Genomic DNA, 21,833 nt, shown 5'->3' on the forward strand with positions numbered 1-21,833 from the left:
TCTCGTTCTCAATCCCACCAGCCGGCCTCCAGGGCCCTCACTGTCTTCCCAGCTCCCGGCTACGGGGACATAAAGGTTTATACTGTGGCGGTAAACAGTACAAACCCGGGTCAAAAGACGATTCTGTCTGGCAGGGGTTGGGCTCAAAGCACTCTTGCGTAGAATCTGTCGAAGGTGCAATTGTTTTTATTATTATTCCCATTTTACCGATGAGCAAGTGAAGGCCGAGGCCGGTGCCAGAGCACAGGGGTCACAGTAGGAAGGCAGGGCTCCCATCCGAGCCTGCGGTCCCTCATCTCTGAGCTCTGTCGCTGACCTCACGTGGGGACAGGCGTCTTCGAGGCTAGGCTGCCAGACGCTGGCCAGGGGCTGCGGAGAAGGGAGAAGCGCTGACCTTGAAGTAAATTATGTTATTTCCTCATCTGTAAAATGGGGACAATACCATCCTTGCCTCTCACACGACTGAAGATGGCGGAAATACAGGGCCGTGCACCCGCACACGGGCAGCACCCGACACGCGTTCCCTGCGTTGTTGAGACCAGGACGAGGGAGTTACCGGCCTAAAAGATGGGTGTGGAGAACCTACCTCCCTCAAGGGCCGAGGCCAAAGGCCAGGAGGGGGAAACTCTCACAAGTTCTGGGTCTGAAGTCGCCTCCTGGGACTGTGTACGTGGGGCCAGCCTCCCCCACAGGTGTGCAAACAAGGCAGCCCAGGCAGGGCAGGATGGGGCTGAGGCCCTGTCAGCGGCTCTCCTGACCTCCTTGCCGGGCAGGACTGCCCGGTCCCTCTGGGAAACCGGTCTCCAACGTCAAGGAGAGAAGTGAAGGCCGGGCACCTGCTGATATTCAAAAAGCATCTCACAGTGGGGCGCCTGGGTGGCGCAGTCGGTTAAGCGTCCGACTTCGGCCAGGTCACGATCTCACGGTCCGTGAGTTCGAGCCCCGCGTCGGGCTCTGGGCTGATGGCTCAGAGCCTGGAGCCTGTTTCCGATTCTGTGTCTCCCTCTCTCTCTGCCCCTCCCCCGTTCATGCTCTGTCTCTCTCTGTCCCAAAAATAAATAAACGTTGAAAAAAAAATTAAAAAAAAAACCAAAACCAAAAACAAAAAGCATCTCACTGCCTTTATCCTTTAAGGAGGCCTTTGTTTAAATTAGGGCTAGCAGTTGTCGTCCCCACAAGCCTCCCAAATCTCCTCAACACCCGGTTATTGCCCAAGGAAAGGGAGTTCCTTCAGTAGAGAGAGAGAGAAGCGTGTTTTTTAAACGCGGCCTCAGGTCAGTCTATTTCCGGGAAAGGGGTGGGTGCGGAGGGCAACAGGGACGTTGAGAGAGTGATGACTGGCCCGTGCGGGTGTGGCAGGTGGGTACTGGTAGGGCTCCCGGCTCCGGGAGCTGGCTCCTGCCCCCACCACTGAACCAGGTGCCCCAGAGGGATCGGCTTCCCTGCTACAAAGGGCCCTGTTCAAAGGCTGGAACAGCCTGGATTCTCGAAGCTGCCAGTCACCTGCAGGGACAGGGAAAAGCACTTCATAACTCAACCGCCCTCCCCCCCAGGGCTGGGAAACACCAACAAAAGGCAGGGTACCCTGCCCCCCCCTTCTCAGCCCACCCAGCCTCCCCCAGACTCAGCCTGGCCTCCGGCTGCCTCAGGCCTCGGCAGACCCGATCCCAGTGGTTGTCGTCATTTCTGGCTGCGTGCACCTGTACCCAGGAAGGTGAACCCAGAAGGCCGCCTGCTGTGTGGGCCAGAGGGACCCTGAAAGACGCCGCGCGGCCCCCAGTGTGTTTCCCGGGCCTGCTGTGGTGTCCCAACTCCTCTTTCTTGCTGGCCTAATTCCCACAAGAGACACAACCGAGTTAGACAACTCTGGGAGGGCGCCTCCCTCCCGGGTCCGCTCCCAGGGTCTCTGCTGGGGGCTGGGCAGTGGCACCAGGGCCAGTCAGCGCCTCCCCCTGCTCAACTGCTCAGTGTAGAAGAGCAGATTAACGCCAAGGTTAATTCCCGACAGTGCAAATCAGAACACAAAATTTACCTAACGTGAGCCCTTGGAGATTGTGTCTCTGTAATGTCTGGTTAACACAGCTGTCTTTTAAAAAATTTTTTCCTCGGGGCACCTGGGTGGCTCAGTCGGTTAAGCGTCTGACTTCGGCTCGGGTCATGATCTTGCGGTTCATGAGTTTGAGCCCTACATTGGGCTCTGTGCTGACAGCTCGGAGCCTGGAGCCTGCTTCGGATTCTGTGTCGCCCTCTCTCTCTCTGCCCCTCCCCCCCTCATCCTCTGTCTCTCTCTCTCTCTCTCAAAAATAAATAAACATTCAAATAAATAAAAATCTACAGAGAAAGGCAGGCCAACTCCATGTAAAATACCCTGGAGGGTATCCAAGCAAAGCCTAGACAAGCCCTTTTTAGAGATCTTTCAGAGGTGACGCACATCTGGTCACCGTGTGGCCTGTTAGGCGGCCTTCAACATCTCTCCCAACGCTAAGAGCGAATGATGTCGATTGGGCCGTCCGTCCTCAGAGTCTATAAACCCCACAGCGTTTAGCTCCCAGTGAAACTCTTTGAAAAGGAAATAGAAGCAGGGAGTCCATGTAAGCGGGAAAAAAAAAAAAAAAAAAAAAAAAAAAAAAAAAAGAAGACCTAAAATGGGATGATGAAGGGTGGAAATGAAACATTCTAGAAAATGCTTCCAAAGCAAAAATTCCTAAAGCAGAAATGATTTCAGCTTCTAAACTTGAATATACAGCTGAACAGCAATAAATCTCCCATTTCTGGGATGACGGAGGGGCCGGATATTCTGTTTGGACTTTTGTTACAAGTAGCCCAAGACCACTGCCATCACACAGGGGGCTGGGGTGTCTAGGATGGAAGGGCCCCCGCACTCTTGCAGGTGCCCAGTGTCTGCTCGAGAGCACAGAGGGGGCAAGGTCACCTCTGAAGGCTGACCTCAGTCCAATCGAAGACGGTATCAGAATCTCCAGGTCAAAAGGGGGGCTCAGCCTTCCAGGGACCTGTCAGCTGGGCAGATCTCGGAATTCTTCCAAGCCCCGAGTCACCCTTCAGGTCACAGACAATCAAACTGGCAAACATGGTGTTTTTGACCCTCCCTGTGGTGCCTCCTTGGGGAGAGAGGGCCCAGCAGCGGAGCCCACGCGACATGGGGCAATCAGCGAACGCACCCAACTCCGAGGGAGGTAACTCAGCTCACACACCAAGCTATTAAAAATCTTTATTGTTAATTTTTTTTTCTCCAACAGATATATTTTCAGTTGAAATATGGAGCCACAGAAACACCTTCACTTTTCGTGTTCAGATGGCAAGACAGACCGGGGCCGTTGCTGTTACAAGAGGGAGGCCCTGTGACCTTGACAAGGACAGGCTGGGGCACAGACACACCACTGGCCTGGACACGGACCCTTTATGGGAGCTGCACGTACACAGAGAGGGGGAAAATGGCAACCTGGTACTGGCACCTGGTGACAGATGTCATAACCTGGGGGGAGGGGGCTCGCAAAAGCTGACCTTTCCCCAGGGGCTCAGCTGGAGGCAGGACACTGAGAGTGAAAGTGTGGGTGTGCTCACACATGCGCCAACTGCGTCTCCTGGAGGAGGATGCTCTCGGGCCCCTGTTGGTGCCTCCATAGTCCCCGCTCCCTGGGGATCGACGCTCTTTGAAGGTTAACCTACCCAGGTCAGCTAACCAGGCCCACGTGCGGAGGAGGTCAGGGCCATCTAAGCTGTGACACGCGAGTCCTTCTGGGGCAAGGCTTACAGCACAGCACGAGACGTCCACATGGCCCCAGGGCAGCTCCTGTGATCCGTACAGCCCCAGCCCTGAGAAGGGGGGAGTCTGGCTCTGAGAATCTTCTCCTGGCTCTGGGTACCTGGGGCAAAACGGGGGCCTCAGCCATTTACCGTCTCGGGGGAGGGTCCAGTCTCCTGGTCCCTGAGGTCCCCATCTTCCTCCACCTCCCCACCCAGACTCCACTCTGGTGAGAGACACAGGGAGAAGGCCAGGCTCCCCCTGAGGGAAGGAGGAGGGCAGGTGGGAAGACCTGGGGCTCTCACCGCCCCTCAAATCTGGCTGCTCTGCCGTGTGTCTCTGGGGACCCGGGCCGAGGGCCGGCCTGGTGGAACCTGCTCAGCGAAGGCCCGGCCAGCTGTCTCAGTCGGCACTTCAGAAGCAAACAATGTCTGTTCCAGGCTGACGTGGAGAGGGACCCTTCCGTCGGATATGAGGACTCCAAGCCCGGGCCAGGGCCTACTGCCCAGCGGCAGGTACCCTGGGAGCCTGGCTGGCGGAGGTCAGGGCCGGGTGTGGAGACCTAAAGGCCTCCCGGGCCTCGTGAGCCAAGCTGGGGCCTTTGTGGGGGTTCCGGGCTCCCGGGCAGAGACCTCTGCTCCACTGTGGGGTCTCACAGCCAGGAGCAGCTCCTGCCCTTTACAGGAGGAACCCCAGATGAGGCTTCAGGAAGTAGATATGGAGGGATCGGCTGAAAGGTCAGAGCCACCCACTGCTCTACTCAGCAGGGACAGGCCAGAGAGGCCCAGCCCCATGCGGAGGGGAGCCCCACAGCTCCCCCCGGAAGGGGGCCTGGCCGGGTGCCAAGGCATGGAAGTGATGAACATAAATCCTGGCTAATGGTCACCTCTAAGCTCTGGTCTGCTCCTGCAGGACAGCACAAACCTCCTGGGGGGCCCTCTTTTCCAGCTGTAGACCCTGCATGGGGCCTCGGGGGTCCCCTTGCCAGTGGAGCCCGGGGTGGGCATTAGAGCAAATGCACTCTCCAGGTGGACCCCCGGACTGGAGAGACACCGCCCGTGCGGCCGAGCCGGGGGCGCCCCTGGAAACGGGAGTCGCGGAGGAGCCAATGAGAAACCAAACACACATATCAAAATCAAATCAAATGCAAACACAAACAAAACACGTGAAAGCAGCAGCAAGCTCTTTGTGTAATAAATATTGCAAAGCGCACTTGGTTTCTTTTTTTTTTTTTCTTTTCAAGTCAAATATAACAACCAATGTCCCAAACCCTGTTTTCAGCATTGAAAAGAGAGAAGCTGTTGCTATCAGCAGAACACCTGCAGCCAATCAAAGAAAAAAAAAAAAAAAACAACACCGTTTCCCACTAGCTGGCCAATCAGAATCCTTTTCCAGTTTAAGCAGCCAATCGGGCCTCTTCACATTCCTAAAAAGTGACCTAAATAAAGCACCAGATCTCGGAGAGCTTCCTGGGAAGCCATATACCGAGGAGCAAATTTAAAAAAAAAAAAAAAAAAAAAAAAAAGTCAGAAATAAAAATAAAAGGTTTCTGTTGGTCAAGATTTAAAAATAAAAGGGTTTCTTCCTGCAGCCAATCATGAGTCCGTCCCTTTAAGCCAATTGTAACTGCACCACCGGTGCCTCCTTCGGTGCCAGCCCTGCTGAGTGACCCTGGAGTGGGGTAGGGTAGGGTGTAGGGGCAGGGGGAATCGGGAAGGTGATCTGCTGCCACTCGGCTGGCCGAGGTCCACACAGATCTCTTGGCCCTTGCCAGCTTCCAGGGTGTTCCAAGGGGTTCACAGCTACTGCCTCCGGTCCTCCGTCTCCGACCTGGAAAATGCCATCACCACGTCCTCCGCACCTGCACACCAGGAGGAAAGAGCTGTTGGTTGGGCCTCGGGCGTCAGGCTGCAATCAGGGCGGGGCAAGGCGGCTCGGGCACCCGTGACAGCGTTAGTCCAGCACAGTGCCAACTGCTTCCAAAGCAGCCAACCGCCTCCTCTCTGGGCCTTTCCTACGGCCTGGCCAGGGGACATGCCACCATAGGGTGGCAGGGCTGCGGGGGCGAGCCTCAGAGGCTTGCTCAAGGCTATGCCACTGAGAAGCCTTTGTGACACGCACCCAGGGCTGCAGGTCCCAGAGTAGGGCTCTGCTCACGTCGCTTCCTCCCAGGTCACCAAAGCCAGAGGCCTTCAGGAACCTTCCTTTTTCTTCTGAAGACTCGTGTCTTGATCCTTTGGAGGTTCATTAGGATTTCTAATAGCCATCCCTCTTTGCCCACACCTAGCACCTGCTCAAAAGAGCACAGCCAGGCCCATTTCTGGCCTGCAGTCGGCCTGGCTCCTACAGAGATAGATAATAGCCATAATCTTTATTATTGTTATTTTTAAACATGGATTTGAGATTCTGGTCCAGGCACTCATGAAATCACTTCCTTTGTCTTGTTTTCCATAAGACAGGCTCTGACATGCAGCCAGAAAAGGCAAGAGGGAGGAGGGAGAGTTCAAAACACTGACCTGCTGTGGCTACCCAGAGCTGCTCAGGCAGAAGGAGGAGGCCGAAGGCAAGTGAGCTGACCAGCAGGTCCTGACCCCTGCTGGACCTGGCCCTCCCTGGGGCCTACGGCTTTCTCCCCTTTTCCTTCCTTCCTTCCTTCCTTCCTTCCTTCCTTCCTTCCTTCCTTCCTTCCTTCCTTCCTCGTATCTGTTTTTAGTTTTATTAAAGCTTATTTATTTATTTTTGGGGGCGGGGAGGCAGAGAGGGGGGGGAGAGAGAGAGAATCCCAAGCAGGCTCTGTGCAGAGCCTGACGTGGGGTTCGAACCCACGAACCTCGAGATCATGACCTGAGCCAAAGTTGGATGCTTAACCGACTGAGCCACCCAGGCGCCCCTTAAGATTAAAAAAAAAAAAAATCTCTACACTCAACCTGGGGCTCGAACTTACGACCCCAAGATCAGGAGTCAGTACGTTTACCGACTGAACCAGCCAGGCCCCCCTCCCCTTTTTCTAAAGGGCAATTCGTGGTCAGGCCCTGAACAATAATCAGCTGCCGTGGCCTTTCTGACAGACTTCTCTTCTGTCCTGCCGGAGGGGATCTCCCCAGGAGGGGAGGATGAGAAGAACAGACACAGGAAAGGCCACGGAAGAGGGGGCGGGTACGGGTGGTTCGTGGCTGAGCTTCCGGCCTGTGAAACGGTGTCCGCCTTGCCCCCCACCCCCCGCATGGCGCTGGCCGTCTTCCTCCACACCGCCTCCTCCTTCTTGCTGCCCCTGGAAACCGAGGGGTGGGGGAGCCCCCCAGCTGTGGTGCTGCAGGAGGAAGGTCCTCATACAAGGAGGCAACATCGCGGACGTGTGCCTTTGGCCACCAGGTCGCCACGGTGCTGTCAGGGGAGCCAACCCTGCCGCTCGCACCCCAACCTGCCTTGACGCGTTTCTGCCATGACCCGCACAACTTCTATTCCTGAGAAGGGGAACAAGCTCCTGGGAAGAAGCTCAAATCCTCTGACTTCTTGGAATGGGGGGCTTCTTTGCTTGGGAAGCCCTACGAATCCTTCCCCTGTCTTCTCGGGAACATTCTGTTCTCGCCTCAGTCCTAGGACCACGAAATATCACTGCAGGCAGAATTTTCCTAGCAACCACAGAATCCAAGATGACATCATACCCTGCATGGCAGCTGAGCTGGTCACCTAGCAGATGCCGGCTCTTCCCCGGGCGATGGGGAGGGGCAGGTGGGGGCTGAGAGAGGGGAGGAGAGAGCTGCCTGGGCTGCGGCAAGGAGAGGCAGCCACTTGCTTCTTTCCTTGCCTGCCTCGTGGGCTTTCTCACGGGGACCTTAAGCCTCTGGACTGAGCTGCAGGCACAAAAATAGCCTTGGCCACCCCGGGAGGGACGGTGAGTCTGCGGAGGGAACGACCACGGGCTCCCGACCCCGCAGGCTGCCTGGTGTGCGCACCTGGGCTAGGCTCCGAGTTGGGGAAGGAAGTGACCTCCTCAAGGTCACACAGGGACCCTGGTGACTATTCAGCATGACACCTGAAGGTGGAAGAGGATCTGCCAGAGTCCCGCTGGTGCCACAGTGCCAGCTGGTCGCCCGTCCCTGGCTGGGGTGGGGAAATCAGCAGCTTGCATTTTTAGAGCCTCCCACTCTGCTGCGGGAGCTGGGTGTGGAGAGGGCCCGCAGAGCTGCCGCCCAGCCCGTGCCCTGTTCTGTTCCCAAAGGACCGGCTGTCTTCCGGGCCTCGCCAAGCGGGGCAGGCCCTTCCAGAGCATCGTCTGACCTCTCCTTATCAGTGGCTGGCCTGCACTAGGAGGGCCTGGCCAGGAAGCACACAGGCCTCCGGGCAAGGATGCTGCTCCCCTCCCTCCTCTTCTCCGGGAAATCTGGGCCAGCCACCTACCAGGGAGGGCGCGCTGCTCGCTTAGCTGGCAGAATGGAGCTCTTAGAGCTTCAGGGCCAGGAAGGGCCTCAGGTTGGTCCCTGCTGTCCTTCCTCCTTTGAGGTTCAGTATGTGGCAGCTCCCTTGGGTGCGACTGTTGCCGGCAATCACAAGGCTCAGAACAGGAAGGCCCATCCTGCCGCCTCCAGGCTGTCCGCTAGGTTTCCTATACCATTTTACAGATGAGGCTGTGTCCACCCCATTGTTACCTCTGCTGACACTGTCTGGACTCGGGCCCGAGCTTTTGTGCACCCCTTCCTGCTGGATGCAGGTGAGCACAGGAGAGGAGAAGCTGGCGAGCCTCCTGCTCACACTCTCGGACACACTGAAAGACAAAGATGGCCAAAACCAGGGGCGTCTGGGCGGCTCCGTCGGTTAAGCGTCCGACTCTTGATTTCGGCTCGGGTCACGATCTCACGGTTCATGGGATCGAGCCCCGCACTGGGCTCTGTGCTGACAGGGTGGAGCCTGCTTGGGACTCACTCTGCCTCTCTCTCTCTCTCTCTCTCTCTCTCCCCCCCCCCCCATCCCCGGCTCACACTCTCTCTCTCTCTCAAAATAAATAAATAAACATTAAAAAAAAAAAAAAAAAGATGGCCAAAACCAGATGAAAGCATCATGGGAAAAGAGAACCACACCAGTATCTCTTATGAATATAGATATTCATCATACCTGTGTTATGCAAAAACACTCAACAAAGTACTAGCAAACCATACAGCAATATATAAAAAGGATTATATACTCTGAACAAGTGAGATTTATCCCAAGATATGCCAGAGTGTTCTAACCCCTGAAAATCAACTCATGTATTACAGCCTACCAATACAAAAACAGGGACGAAAACCATACAATGAATGGTCTGAATAGCACAGAAAACACATCTGACAAAATTCAACACCCCTTCATGGGAAGACCCTCCCTCAACACATCTGGTATAGAAGGGAGCTTTCTCCTGTGTGGCTCAGTCAGTTGAGCGGCCGACTTCGGCTCGGGTCACGATCTCGCAGTCCGTGAGTTCGAGCCCCGCGTCGGGCTCTGTGCTGACGGCTCAGAGCCTGGAGCCTGTTTCGGATTCTGTGTCTCCCTCTCTCTGACCCTCCCCTGTTCATGCTCTGTCTCTCCCTGTCTCAAAAATAAATAAAAGGTTAAAAAAAATAATAAAAAAAAAAAAAGAAGGGAGCTTTCTCTTTTTTTTTTTTTTTATTTTTTTTTCAACGTTTATTTATTTTTGGGACAGAGAGAGACAGAGCATGAACGGGCGAGAGGCAGAGAGAGAGGGAGACACAGAATCGGAAACAGGCTCCAGGCTCTGAGCCATCAGCCCAGAGCCCGACGCGGGGCTCGAACTCACGGACCGCGAGATTGTGACCTGGCTGAAGTCGGACGCTTAACCGACTGCGCCACCCAGGCGCCCCGAGAAGGGAGCTTTCTCAGTCTGATAAAGGGCATTTATTAAAATCCCACAGCTGTGATCACCCTTAATGGTGAAAAACTGGAAGCTCCCCCCCATTTCAAGGATGTCTGCTCCTGTCGCTTTTTTTTTTTTAATTTTTTTTTAATGTTCATTTACTTTTGAGAGAGAGGGAGAGAGAGAGAGAGATGCAGAGTGTGAGCGGGGCAGGGGCAGAGAGAGAGGGAGACATAGAATCCGAAGCAGGCTCCAGGCTGTTAGCACAGAGCCCGATGCGGGGTTCGAACTCACGAACCGCGAGATCATGACCAGAGCTGAAGTTGGACGCTTAACCGACTGAGCCACCCAGGCGCCCCAAAATCCTATCACTTCTATTCAGTGTTGAGTTGAAGGTTCTATCCAGGGCAACTAGGCAAGGAAACAAAAGATATCCAAATTGGAAAGGAAGAAGTAAAACCATATTTGTAGATGACATGGTTCTTGTATACAGAAAATCCTAAGGAATTCACTGAAAACTATTAGGACTAATAAATAGTTTGAAGTTGCAGGATACAAAATCAATATATAAACACTGTTTGTATTTCTTCTTTTTTATTTTAATGTTTATTAATTTTTTGAGAGAGAGAGAGACAGAGAGCGAGTGGGGGAGGGGCAGAGAGCGAGGGGGACACAGAATTCAAAGCAGGCTCCAGGCTCTGAGCTGTCAGCACAGACCCTGACGCAGGACTTGAACTCACAAACTACGAGATCATGACCTGAGTCAAGTCGGACGCTTAACCGACCGAGCCACCCAGGCGCCCCTCATTGTTTGTATTTCTATACACTAGCAACGAAGAATCTGAAGATGAAATTAAGAAAATTTCATTCATGGGGCACCTGGGTCACTCAGTTGGTTAAGCATCCGACTTCGGCTCAGGTCATGATCTCGTGGTTGGTAAGTTCGAGCCCCACGTCGGGCTCTGTGTGGACAGCTCAGAGCCTGGAGCCTGTTTCAAATTCTGTGTCTCCTCTCTACCCTCCCTTGCTCATGTTCTGTCTCTTTCTCTCTCTCAAAAATAAACATTAAAAATTTTTTTAAAAAAGAAAATTTCATTTACAATAGCATCAAAAATAATAAAATACTTAGGAATAAACTGGACAAACGGACTGTAGAACTTGTACTGAGAAAAGTACAAAACACCACTGTTGACAACATCCTCCAAAGGCAGTCAACACAACTCCTATCAAAATCCCAGCTGGCCTTTTTTGCAGAAATTGACAAGCTGCTCCTAAAATTCACATGGAAAATGCAGAGGATCCAGAACGGCCAAAATTGTCTTGAGAAAGAAGAACAAAGTTGGACTCACGCTTTGGGATTGTATCATTTACTCCAAGGCCACAATAGACAAGACAGGGTGGTACTGGTGTTAAGGGTAGACAGGCTGATCAATAGAACCGACCTGAAAGTTCAAAAATAAATCCCCCCACTTAGGGTCAGTTAGGTTTCGACAAGGGTGTCAAGACAACTCAGTTGGAGAGAAGGGAACTGGATGTTCATATGCCAGGGATGAACTTGGACCCTTACCCTGCACCATGTACAGAAATTAACCCAAAATGGACCAACGACCTAAATATAACTGCCAAAATTATAAAATTATAAGACTATAAAACTCTTAGAAGAAAACACCGGAGTAAATCTTCATGGCCTTGGGTTAGGAACTGATTTCTTAGATAGGACAATCAAAGCACACCCAAAGAAAAGAAAAGATAGATAAATTGGGCTTTATTGAACTTAAAAATGTTTACATTTCAAAGGATGCTACCAAAAAAGTGAACTGCTGGGGCGCCTGGCTGGCTCAGTTGGGAGAGCGTGTGACCCTTGATTTTCAAGTTGTGAGTTCAAGCCCTGTGTTTGGTGTAGAGATTACTTTAAAAAAAGGAAAGAAAAGAAAAACTTAAAAAAAGAGAGAGAGAGAGAGAGAAGCTTTAAAGAAAATGACAATGAGAAGACTTACATTAAAAAAAAAGTGGAGGGGGGGGCCTGGGTGGCTCAGTCGGTTAAGCGTCTGACTTCGGCTCAGGTCATGATCTCACGGTTCATGGGTTCGAGCCCCACGACGGGCTCTGCGCTGACAGCTCAGAGCCTGGAGCCTGCTTCAGATTCTGTGTCTCCCTCTCTCTCTGCCCCTCCCTGGCTCACACTCTCTCTCTCTCTCTCAAAAATAAACATTAAAAAAAAAATTTAAAAAAAAAAGTGGAGGGGCCTCTGGGTGGCTCAGTCAGTTAAGTGTCCAGCTCTTGGTTTCAATTCAGGTCATGATCTCATGGGTGGGATCGAGCCCCACATTGGGCTCTGCGCTGACAGCAGGGAGCCTGCTTGGAATTCTCTCTCTCTCTGCCCCTCCCTCCACCCCCGCCCACACTCATGCATGTGTGCACTCTGTCTCGCTCTCTCAAAATACATAAATAAACATTTAAAAAAAAAAAATGAATGGGAGAGCATATTTGCGAGTCATATATCTGGTAAGGGACCGGTACCTGGAATATATAAACAAACACAATTCGATAATAATTAAAAGTCCACTCAATTTTTAAAATGGGCAAAGATCTCGAGTAGAGATTTAGAGATTTCTCCCAAAGAAGATAGAAGAATGGTCAACAACCACGTCAAAAGATGCTCAATTCAACATCATTAGTCACCACGGAAACGCAAATCAAAGATACAATGAGACACCACCTCACAGCCACTAGGAGGGCCAGAATCAAAAAGTGACCATAGGAGCTAGCAAGGAGGTGGAGACATTGGAACCCTCACAGCTGGCGGAACGTCAAACGGGCTCTCCGGCCCACTCCACCCTCAGCCGCCCCCCTGAGCAAGGGCCCGGCCATCCTCTGGTCGCTCAAAAATCCTGCAAGGGATCCTCCCGATCCCCCCACTCCCATCCCATGCAAGCGCGCGCGCACACACACACACACACACACACACACACACACACACTCCATGTCCAGCAAATCTGATTGGCTCTACTTTTATTATCCTTTAGTTTTTTTTTTTTAATTTAATTTTATTTCTTTAACGTTTATTCATTTTTGAGAGACAAAGAATGAACGGGGAAGGGGCAGACAGAGGGAGACACAGAATCCAAAGCAGGCTCCAGGCTCCGAGCTGTCGGCGCAGGGCCCGACGTGGGGCTCGAACTCACGAACTGCGAGATCATGACCTGAGCCGAAGTCGGACGCTTGACTGACTGAGCCCCCAAGGCGCCCCGGTTTTTGGGTTTTTTTAAAGGAACCTCTACACCCGACGTAGGGCTCAAACTCACAACCCGGAGATGAAGAGTCACAGGCTGGGGGCACCTGGGTGGCTTAGTTGGTTGAGCATCATGTGACTTCAGCTCAGGTCACGATCTCATGGTTTGTGAGTTCAAGCCCCGCACCAGGCTCTGTACTGGCAGTGAGGAGCCTGCTTGGGATTCTCTCTCTCTCCCCTTCTCTCTGCCCCTCCTCCTGCTCACTCTCTCTCTCTCTCTCTCTCTCTCTTAAAAATGAATAAACATTTATTTAAAAAAAGAAAAAAGAGTCACACGCTCTTCCAACCAAGCCAGCGAGGTGCCTCATGTCGGCTCTACTTTTAAACTACATCCTGGCTACGTCACCACCACCCAGTCCAGGCTACCACTGCCCATCAAGCCTCCTGGGCCCGTTTTCCTGGATCTCGGCACTCTGGCCCCCAAATTGCCCATTGTCACACAGCAGCGAGGAGGAAGTTCTTAAAAACGTAAGTCAGACCCTGCCACTCCTTTGCTCAAAACTCTCCAAAGGCTTCTTATTGCAAGATTTCTCATCATACTCAAAAGTAAACTCCAAATTCCACACGGCCTGCTAGAGCCAACACGTCTGGCCTCTGGCTGTCTCTTCGCCTCCTTTTATACACACACGTCTCCTCACTCCACTCCAGCCCTGTGGGCCTTCTGGGCTGTCCTTCAGGAACGGGTAACTTGTACCTCAGGACCTTTGCACTTGCTGTTTCCTTTGCCTCAGTGCTCTTCCCCAAGTTCATGCCACATACCGCTCTTGCACTTCATGCCAGTGTCTGGGCAAAATCGTCTCCCCAGACCCTCCCTGACCACAGCTTCTAAAACAGTGCCCTGTGAGGGGTGCCTGGGTGGCTCAGTCAGCTGAGCGTCCGACTTCGGCTCGGGTCGTGATCTCACGGCTCGTGAGTTCGAGCCCCGCGTCAGGCTCTGTGCTGACAGCCCAGAGCCTGGAGCCTGCTTCCAATTCTGTGTCTCCCTCTCTCTCTGCCCCTAACCCACTCGCATGTCTCTGTCTCTGTCTCTCTCAAAAATAAATAAACATTAAAAAATAAAAAATAAAATAGTGCCCTGTGTCAGTCCCTCAGGGTGGCGCAGCCTGCTTCAGGACCCTCAGCACCAACCACGGCGTTATATATTGATGGGATCTTTGATTGCCCAGTGGGAGGCACATTCCACATAATCAGGAACTTGATCTTGTTCACTCACAGATGCACAGCACCTGGGAGAGCTCCTGGGACAGGATGAATCCTGATCGTACAGATGAGGAGAGAACCCCTATAGCAACTCAGGGAGTCTGAAGCACAGGGAGGACCCAGACCTAGACCCTGAAGTCCATGCTTCCCCACCAGGACACACTGCCATTGCCTCTCCGGGGAAGGGAATAATGACTCGCTCCAGTCACCCAGAGCACTGTGACTGTCCAGGCTTCCTGGCAGAGACTGGGCCCGTCCATCAGAATGGAACCAAGACCTGGGATTTAAAAAACACCACCGAAAGAACTCTGGCACAGTGGGACAGGATTCAACATGGAACCAAAAACGCCAACTCGGGAGGAGGCCCGAGCCCAGACCCGTGCCTCCCGCCACCCCCCCCAATGCCCCACCCTGGCCTACGGCTTGGCCCTGATGTCTCCCCGGTCCCATGGCTCACCTGCTAAGGAAAGCAGGGCCAAGGCGCTGGTGAGAACACAGCTCCCTGAACCAGGGCAGGGCACCCAACCCACGTCCAATGCCAGCTTTGCCCCTTTAACAGAGTCTAGTCAAGTGACTGGGCAGAGAAAAATGACAACTATGCAGGAGCTTAGAAAAGGGAAGCTGGCCCCTCGCTGGGGGCGGGAGACAGACAATGGGCTCACTAGTCTGTTTGCAAACTCAGGATGAATTCGCACCAGCAGAGTCAAAAGCCCAGAACAGGCTCCACACCAGCACCAGCACCGGCCTCAGCCATGTGCCGGCTCACTGAAGGCATCTGCACCTTGCCATCAAGACAGGGGACAGGGGGCAGGGGGCAGGGTGTATGGAGAAAGCCCCAGGGGCACACAGACAACCCCCAGTGGCTGGAGAATCATTCTTGCTAATTGAGGCTCTCACATCGAGTCTCTCGAAAGGTCTTTTCAGCAATACCTAAGCGCCTCCGCCTGCTTCCTGAATTGCCGGCACACACTCCCATCAGCCGTGTGTTTCCAGCCTGGTGGGTGATAACGGGTGACAAAGAACAGGAAACAGGCGGCCACGGCCCTGAGGTGCAGAGTGGATGTGGACTGTTCCACAAACACGCCTGGGGTTCTCCTGCTCGTGCCCCTCACTCTTTTCCAGGGAAGGGGGAGCTCAGTCTTGGAAAGGCACGGACCCTGGGGCTCAAGCTTTGGGACGGACGAGGACTGCTCTGGAAACCACCCGCCCTCTCCAGGAGGGACCTTGCCCAGAGAGACAGGCACTGGGGAAGGAAGGGACGGGCCTCGGCCGCTGCGATGCGCTGACCGTGTAGTCCCTGCCTGGATCCCGCCAGAGCACCCGGCTGCAGGCGGCCAGAGCTCTCCTAGCTCTGGATCCTGCAAAGTCCACCTCAGAACCAGTACTCAAAGGTGGACGGGGAGGAAAAACCGCTCTTAGGGCAGACCCGGCCTAGAAACCGGCACATGGCGTGAAAAGCCTCGCCCAGCTCCCAAAGGCGGCCGGCCCTGGGCCCTACAGTGCAGGCACAGCCCTGCACAGACGTCACCGGATAAAACGGGGGACTCCCAGGAGCAGCATCAGTCCCTGGCAGGGGCATCCGCATCGCCCAACTCAGAGCCATGAGCTCTCGCAAGCCCAGCCTCCCCCTGTCATGGGGCGGGGCTCCCCTGCACCCCTCTCTGGGCAGAGCTTCCTAGGACTACTCAGGTTCAGATGTTCTGGGGTCAGGGAGCTCCTGACCTCCTGAGGGGCCCAAACACCTTCCTAATAAGACTGAACAACTAGGGACTGAAAAACTCAGAAACGCAACCCTGAAACCCCGGAGGCTCCCGACTGCCGTGGCTCCCGGAAGCGAGAGACAGCGCAGGAAACTCACTTGGGCTGAGGGCTTCACGACAGTCCGACAGTCCGGGGAGTCCGACCTGCCAAGCCCCGGCCACACGGCTGACGGGCTAGAGAGGAAACACGAGCGCACGCTCCAGAGTGTTGGGGCAACTCCCACCTCCCCTGTCTGCCTCTGGGGTTGGGGCCGGAGGTACTTCCTCCTTAGTGCGTGAGCCTGCCATCAGCACTAACTATCGGCTAACTAGCTAGCTAACTAACTAGCTAACTAGCTGCTACCGAGCTACCCAAAACTGCAGCGGCTCAGCTACCAGCTGCGAGCCAGGCAGCAAAGCTCCTGGGGAAACAGGTCCCAGGGCCTCCTCCAAGAGGGAGCGTTTCCACACGATGAGGCTCCCACACCACCTCCTCTCCTCCCAGACAAACCCGCTGGGTGGCAGGCGCTGTTTTTAGCAGCGGCAGCCTAGGAACCCCGGGGGTTCTATACATCTCAGCTCTGATGCCTCAAGTTCCCAGGGGATGGCTTTTACCTAGAGGCAGCATGATACTGGTTGCCATGGGGACAGCGGCCACAGATCCACTAAGGTCTCAGCAGCCAAAGCAGGCTCCGGGCTTGGTGGCACCTACTGGGCTCCTGGCTGACAACCACCAGGCAGCCCCAGAAGGTGAGCACACGGCACCAGACGTGGGACTGGCTCCTAGCAGAGGCGCTGGGCCTCCCGCCCGGCCAGGGAGGGCCTCTCGGGGCTTGGGCTCCCTCAGTGGACCCCAGCACCCCGGGACCTGGGCCTGGGTCTGACCCTGCCCACCTGGGCAACGTATCTGCACATCTACCTTGGTTTTCTCATCTGCGAATTGTGATAAACTGCACCCATCCACCCATCTGACCGGCCAGGATAATGTCTGCAGCAGATAGCATCATAAACAGCATCTTGTGGGGTCACTACTTGGAGTTCTAGCTCCCTCAAACCCACCTCTGCCCCTCCCGCCCTTCCACACCCCCCGCTGAGCCCAACACACACACACACACACACACACACACACACACACACACACACACACACACCCTACCTCTGGGGCTGTTTTCCAGGTGAGGTACTTGTTGGTCAAATTCTTTGGTCTCCCAGAATGTAAGCTCTCCCGGACCAGAGAGCTTGGCTATGCGCAGAAGGGACAAAATCTGGGAGGAGCGGGTGCGAGGGGTCAGGACCGACCAGGTCTTCGTCCAAAGCCCTGGTATATTCTCAAATCCTAGCGGGCATCACAATCACCTTGGGGGCTTATTTCAAATGCAGACTCCCAGGCTCCCCCGGCAGGCATTCTGATTCAGGAGGGCTTGGGTGGGGCCCAGGAGCCTGCATTTTTAATAAGCACCCTCGGCGCTCCAGGTGTGGTGGTCCCCGGCCGGCACTCCAAGAACTCATTGCTACAGACTGTCCCTGGAGCCCCACCCAACCCCAAGCTGACATTCCTGCTCCGCCAGCATCTGAAAGAGACCTCTGTGCCCCCACTTCCGTTTCCTCACGGAGCCCAGGCCTGCGGCAGTCTAGCTTCCAGCCAGGGCTCCACAGAAACTGTTCAGGGGAAAGTCGCACTGACTTCTCAATTATAAGCCCCAGGGACCCTGACAGTGACCCTGCTGACAGCCCCCTCCTTTCAGAGCTGGCCGGTATCCCCCTCCCGCTGTCCTCAGTGCTGTGCTCACCGGGCTCCCTCCTCCCCTCACTCTGCCTGCCCTCCCTGCGCGACCTCCCCTGATCCCACGCCTCACCCTGGTCCACTCTCAGTCCTGTACCTGATCTCACCTTGCACCTGAGCTCAGACCTGGCTCCCACCCTTCCAGGACCCCCACCCCCCAGGCACCTCCTACTCAGAGCTCTCCCAGCAGCTGTGTCCCGACCTTGGCCCTGGGGCTCAAACCCCACCCCCACCTGTTCAGCCTGCCTGCAGGTTCCCGGTCCTCAATGTTCCGCCTCTGAAAAACATCTGCATCTCACAGGTGGGTGTCACTGTGACCTTCCAGCCATCTCCCTGCCTTACCCTTTGTCCTGTGACGTCTCCCCAGGGCTCACCGTAAGTGGCTCACCAGTCTCTTAGGGGGACCCGAAGTCACCCAATACTCACGCTGGGCAGGCTCCAGAGGCTTCCTCCAATTTCCACTCCCTACACACATTCCCACACATCCATCAGGGCCCAGGCAAATAGCACCTTTTCTCTGTGGCTTTCTGGGTGGGTTTCCCTTCCCTCAGGATTAGCCATACTTATTTATTTTTGGGAGAGACAGAGAGAGAGAGAGAGAGAGAGAGAGAGAGAGAGAGAGAGACAGCGTACACGTGCACAAGTGGGGAAGGGGCAGGGAGAGAGAGGGAGACAGAGGGAGACAGAGGATCCAAAATGGGCTCTGCATGAACCGTGAGATCATGACCTGAGCTCGAGTCGGACGCTCAACCAACTGAGCCACCCAGGAGCCCCCCTGTCCTGGTTCTAAACAATAGAACCCATTAGGCTGGTTAAAGAAGGGTCAAAGCAGCCCTTCACAGGCCAGGACTAGAACGCTGAATGGAGCAGCTGGTCCTGCACTTCAGCACATTCCTTACCCTTTCTTGGGATGCTTTTTTCTTTTTTCTGCGACACGGATTATCACATGCAAAATCCTTCTGATTGATTTTTCAGTTTGATTCTATGTATATGGGATCTTCTTTGTTCAATTTCATTATTACCAGGTTACAGACAATTCTCATGTAAGTGTTGATTAAAGTTAAAAAAAAAAAAAAAAGAATCAGCTTCCCATCCCATAGGCTGGAATTCTCCCGGGGCCTGACTATAATTTCAGTCCACACCTTGTTATCACCGAGAGCCTCTGGGAGAAGCCTTGGAGCCCCACGTGGGAAAGGAAAGAACACAGAACCCCCCGCAGACAGTCCACACTCTTGCAGGAGTCGCCTCCCAGAGGCTCGGTCTACACAAGGATCCAGCAGACCCCAGCTCTGTGCCAGAAGCTGGACCAGGGGCTGAACGTGTGACTGGGAACATAGCGCAGATCCCGGTCCCAAAGGGCTCCTGCCAATGTGACAGCAGCTACACAGCAGGAAAGGTCACAGGGAGCTCCGGAGGGAGAAGAGGGGCTCAGACGGACCCTGGAAGGAGTCAGAGAGGGCTGTATGGAGGAAGCGAAAGAGCAGAAGCCGGAGGCGGTGGGAGAGGACTCCAGGAAGAAGGCTGGCTGTAGAATGGGGCGGATCGTGCCGGCACCTTGCCGGGGCGTGGAGAGCGCCAAGTAGGGGGAATGAGCGGAGGGAGGGCACTCGCTTGCTCCACCGTGAGGCCCTTGTGAGGGGTGGGCCCTCCCCTGGGGCCACTGGCTCCCTGCTGGTCTGCCTGTGACCACAACTATTTTAACAAGGTTCCCAGTGCAACCCTTAGACCAAATGACCTATTTTAGGCTCTCTGGCAGCGTGCCCTGAGCAGCAGCCTTGGCTTCCAAGGGGGAAAGTCAGAAGAGCCCTGGGACAGCCCAGCTGGCTGCAGGCTAGGAACCTTCCCTGGAAAGTCTCTTGGAGAAACAGTGCCATCAGACGGAGGCTGGAACGGGCCTGAGCAGTGACTGTGCCAGCCCTGTAGCTCCCAGGGCCAACAAGAGGGGCAGTGGCAGACCAGGGGATGTCCTGGCAGGCCCCTGGGAGGAGAAGGGACAAAAGCTTCCTTAACAAAGTGGGCCATTTCCAGACCAGTGCCCCGGGACTCCCGGATGAGAGCCTGTCCAAGGCACCATGTGAGGATGAGAGTTCTTCCAGTCAGCTTATCACAAGCAGGCTTTGCAAAGTGCCAGTGGGGGCCTGGGATTGGCGCTCGCTGGGTGCCCCATCCCCTAGGCAGCGCCGAGGCAGGAAGAGACCAGGAGCTCTCAGAGAACCAGCACATTCATAGGCACCTTCGGGCGAAGGGCCCAGAATAAAGAGGCAGCAGAAAAGTCCAATGCTCCCCCCACACCCCGCACCTTCCTGAAATATGTTGATTGCCTAAATCACACCCATTCCTCAGATAAGACGCAGTCCTGCTGAAGAATGCACAAGGCCTTAAAGCCACTCCTAGAATTTATCTTAAAGTCACTGATGAAGATGAAGATTTACAGGCAAGGATGGACGTTTGACACCTGCCACGCCCACACTGGTGGCTCCCTAAGGCCTTGAGCAGCTTACTAAACCTCCCCAGGCCGGTTTCTCCTCTCGAAAGCGAAAGCACCTGCCTTGCAGGACTGTGGCGGGGATTCACCGGGATAACCCCTTGTGTGCTTCTTGACGCAGAAGCTGGCATACAGGAAGGGCTCAATAAATGTTTGCTGCTATTGTAATTAATAGCAAAAATGAGAAACAGATGTCCCACGGGGAAGGTCTGGGCAGTGAATTCTGGGCCGCCGCGTGGCTGCTTATTATGCAATCGCTAAAATCTTTTCTTGCAAATTGTTGGAAAATACTTTAAAATTACCGTAAGTCGGGGTGCCTTGGTGGCCCAGGTCAAGATCTCACGGTCTGTGGACTTAAGCCCCACGTCAGGCTCTGCGCTGACATCCCAGAGCCTGCTTGGGATTCTCTCTCTCACTCTCTCTGTGCCCCTCCCCCACTTGCACAAACGCGCGAATGCGCTCTCACTCTCTTTCAAAATAAATAAACTTTAAAAAATTACCATAAGTAGAACATGGATGTTAAAATGGATATTAAGATGTTTATATATACCATTCAGTCCCCAATTTGTGATTGTGAATACAAGTACATTTTAATTTTTTTTAATGTTTATTTATTTGAGAGAGAGAGAGAGAGACGGAGTGGGGGCAGGGCAGAGATAGAAGGAGAAAGAGAATCCCAAGCAGGCTCCCTGTAGTCAGTGCAGAGCCCGATGCAGGGCTTGAACTTATGAACCATGAGATCATGACCTGAGCCGAAATCAAGAGTCGAATGCTTAACTGACTGAGCCACCCAGGCAACCCGACAAACATAGTTTTAAAAGGATGACGGCGAACTGAGCAGAAGGTAACAGTGATCGTAGCTTGCGGTAGGATTCAATCGTTCAGGTTTCTCTGCTGCTCCTGCCTTTCCCCAGTTTTCCTCAATGACTATGCATTATTCCATAGCCAGGAAAAGGGATCGGTACGTGTTATGGAGACAGTAGCACCGGTGATAAGAAGGGAATGGGCTCAGCATTCTGTCCAGCCCGCTCTTCGGAAGCTACAGCTCTCGACCCCCACACCTACAGCTGGGCTTCCTCAGCAAGGTGACCTTTCCCGAGGGGTATTGATCTCTGGCTCAAAGTCAGTCCTGCCTGGCTGTAAGGTCTGCTCGGTCACCCTCGGGGAGCAGGCGACAGCACTCAGATTGGCTCCACGTTCTTGCCTTTCTGGGGGATGGTGGGCTCTCCGACCCAAAGAGAGCCTGGCCCATTCATTTGTCCAAGCGTGCACTGGGCCTCGGTTGGGGGGGGGACGCAGCCCCTGAAATACAAGGTGGGAAGCCATAGTCCCAAGCTCAAGGGTCTCGGGATTGCTCAAGAGACGACCAGGAGACCGTGGGAGTAGCTCAGCCAGGGTGCACGTGCAGGATGGGAATGACAAGAGGGCCTGGCCCGGCTGGCAACAGGCAGAGGAAGGCTGGGGTCAGGGCTGAGCTCCTGGAAGCCTGGAGGCAAATGCGGAGGCGCCAAGGCCAGCCTGAGACAGAAGCTGAAAGCCATTGGCTCCGGCTGTTTCCGGTGTGTGAGGTCAAGTGTCAGGGAGTCCCGCTCATCATGCTAGCAGGGCTGGACGTCATCCACAAGGCAGCATTTTAAGTCGGGACAAGACCTGCTGAGCCAGGGGTGGGAAGTGCACTGGAGGGACAAGGTGAGGAGTCAAGATGCCAGGAACTGTTTGCAGC

The 21,833-nt window shown here is 54.3% G+C and overlaps 1 protein-coding gene and 1 long non-coding RNA gene across 3 annotated transcripts in view; one reads left to right on the plus strand and one right to left on the minus strand.

Moving 5' to 3' along the window:
- Positions 1 to 3,092: 3,092 nt before the first annotated feature.
- On the plus strand, positions 3,093 to 5,132 carry LOC123379461. The gene is made up of 2 exons (XR_006583892.1): positions 3,093 to 3,194; positions 3,314 to 5,132. It is a non-coding gene; the product is annotated as an uncharacterized LOC123379461 (long non-coding RNA).
- Positions 4,930 to 21,833, minus strand: part of CTNNBIP1 (catenin beta interacting protein 1) — a 50,354-nt gene continuing 33,450 nt past the window's right edge. For both annotated transcript variants that reach the window (XM_023258087.2, XM_003989473.6), the window contains exon 5: positions 4,930 to 5,624. In XM_023258087.2, coding sequence (XP_023113855.1) covers positions 5,566 to 5,624 — 59 coding nt within the window. In that variant the 3' untranslated portion in view covers positions 4,930 to 5,565. The remainder of the gene's footprint in view (positions 5,625 to 21,833) is intronic.

This window comes from Felis catus, chromosome C1 (assembly GCF_018350175.1).
Source record: "Felis catus isolate Fca126 chromosome C1, F.catus_Fca126_mat1.0, whole genome shotgun sequence".
In the NCBI taxonomy this organism is placed as follows: Eukaryota; Metazoa; Chordata; class Mammalia; order Carnivora; family Felidae; genus Felis; species Felis catus.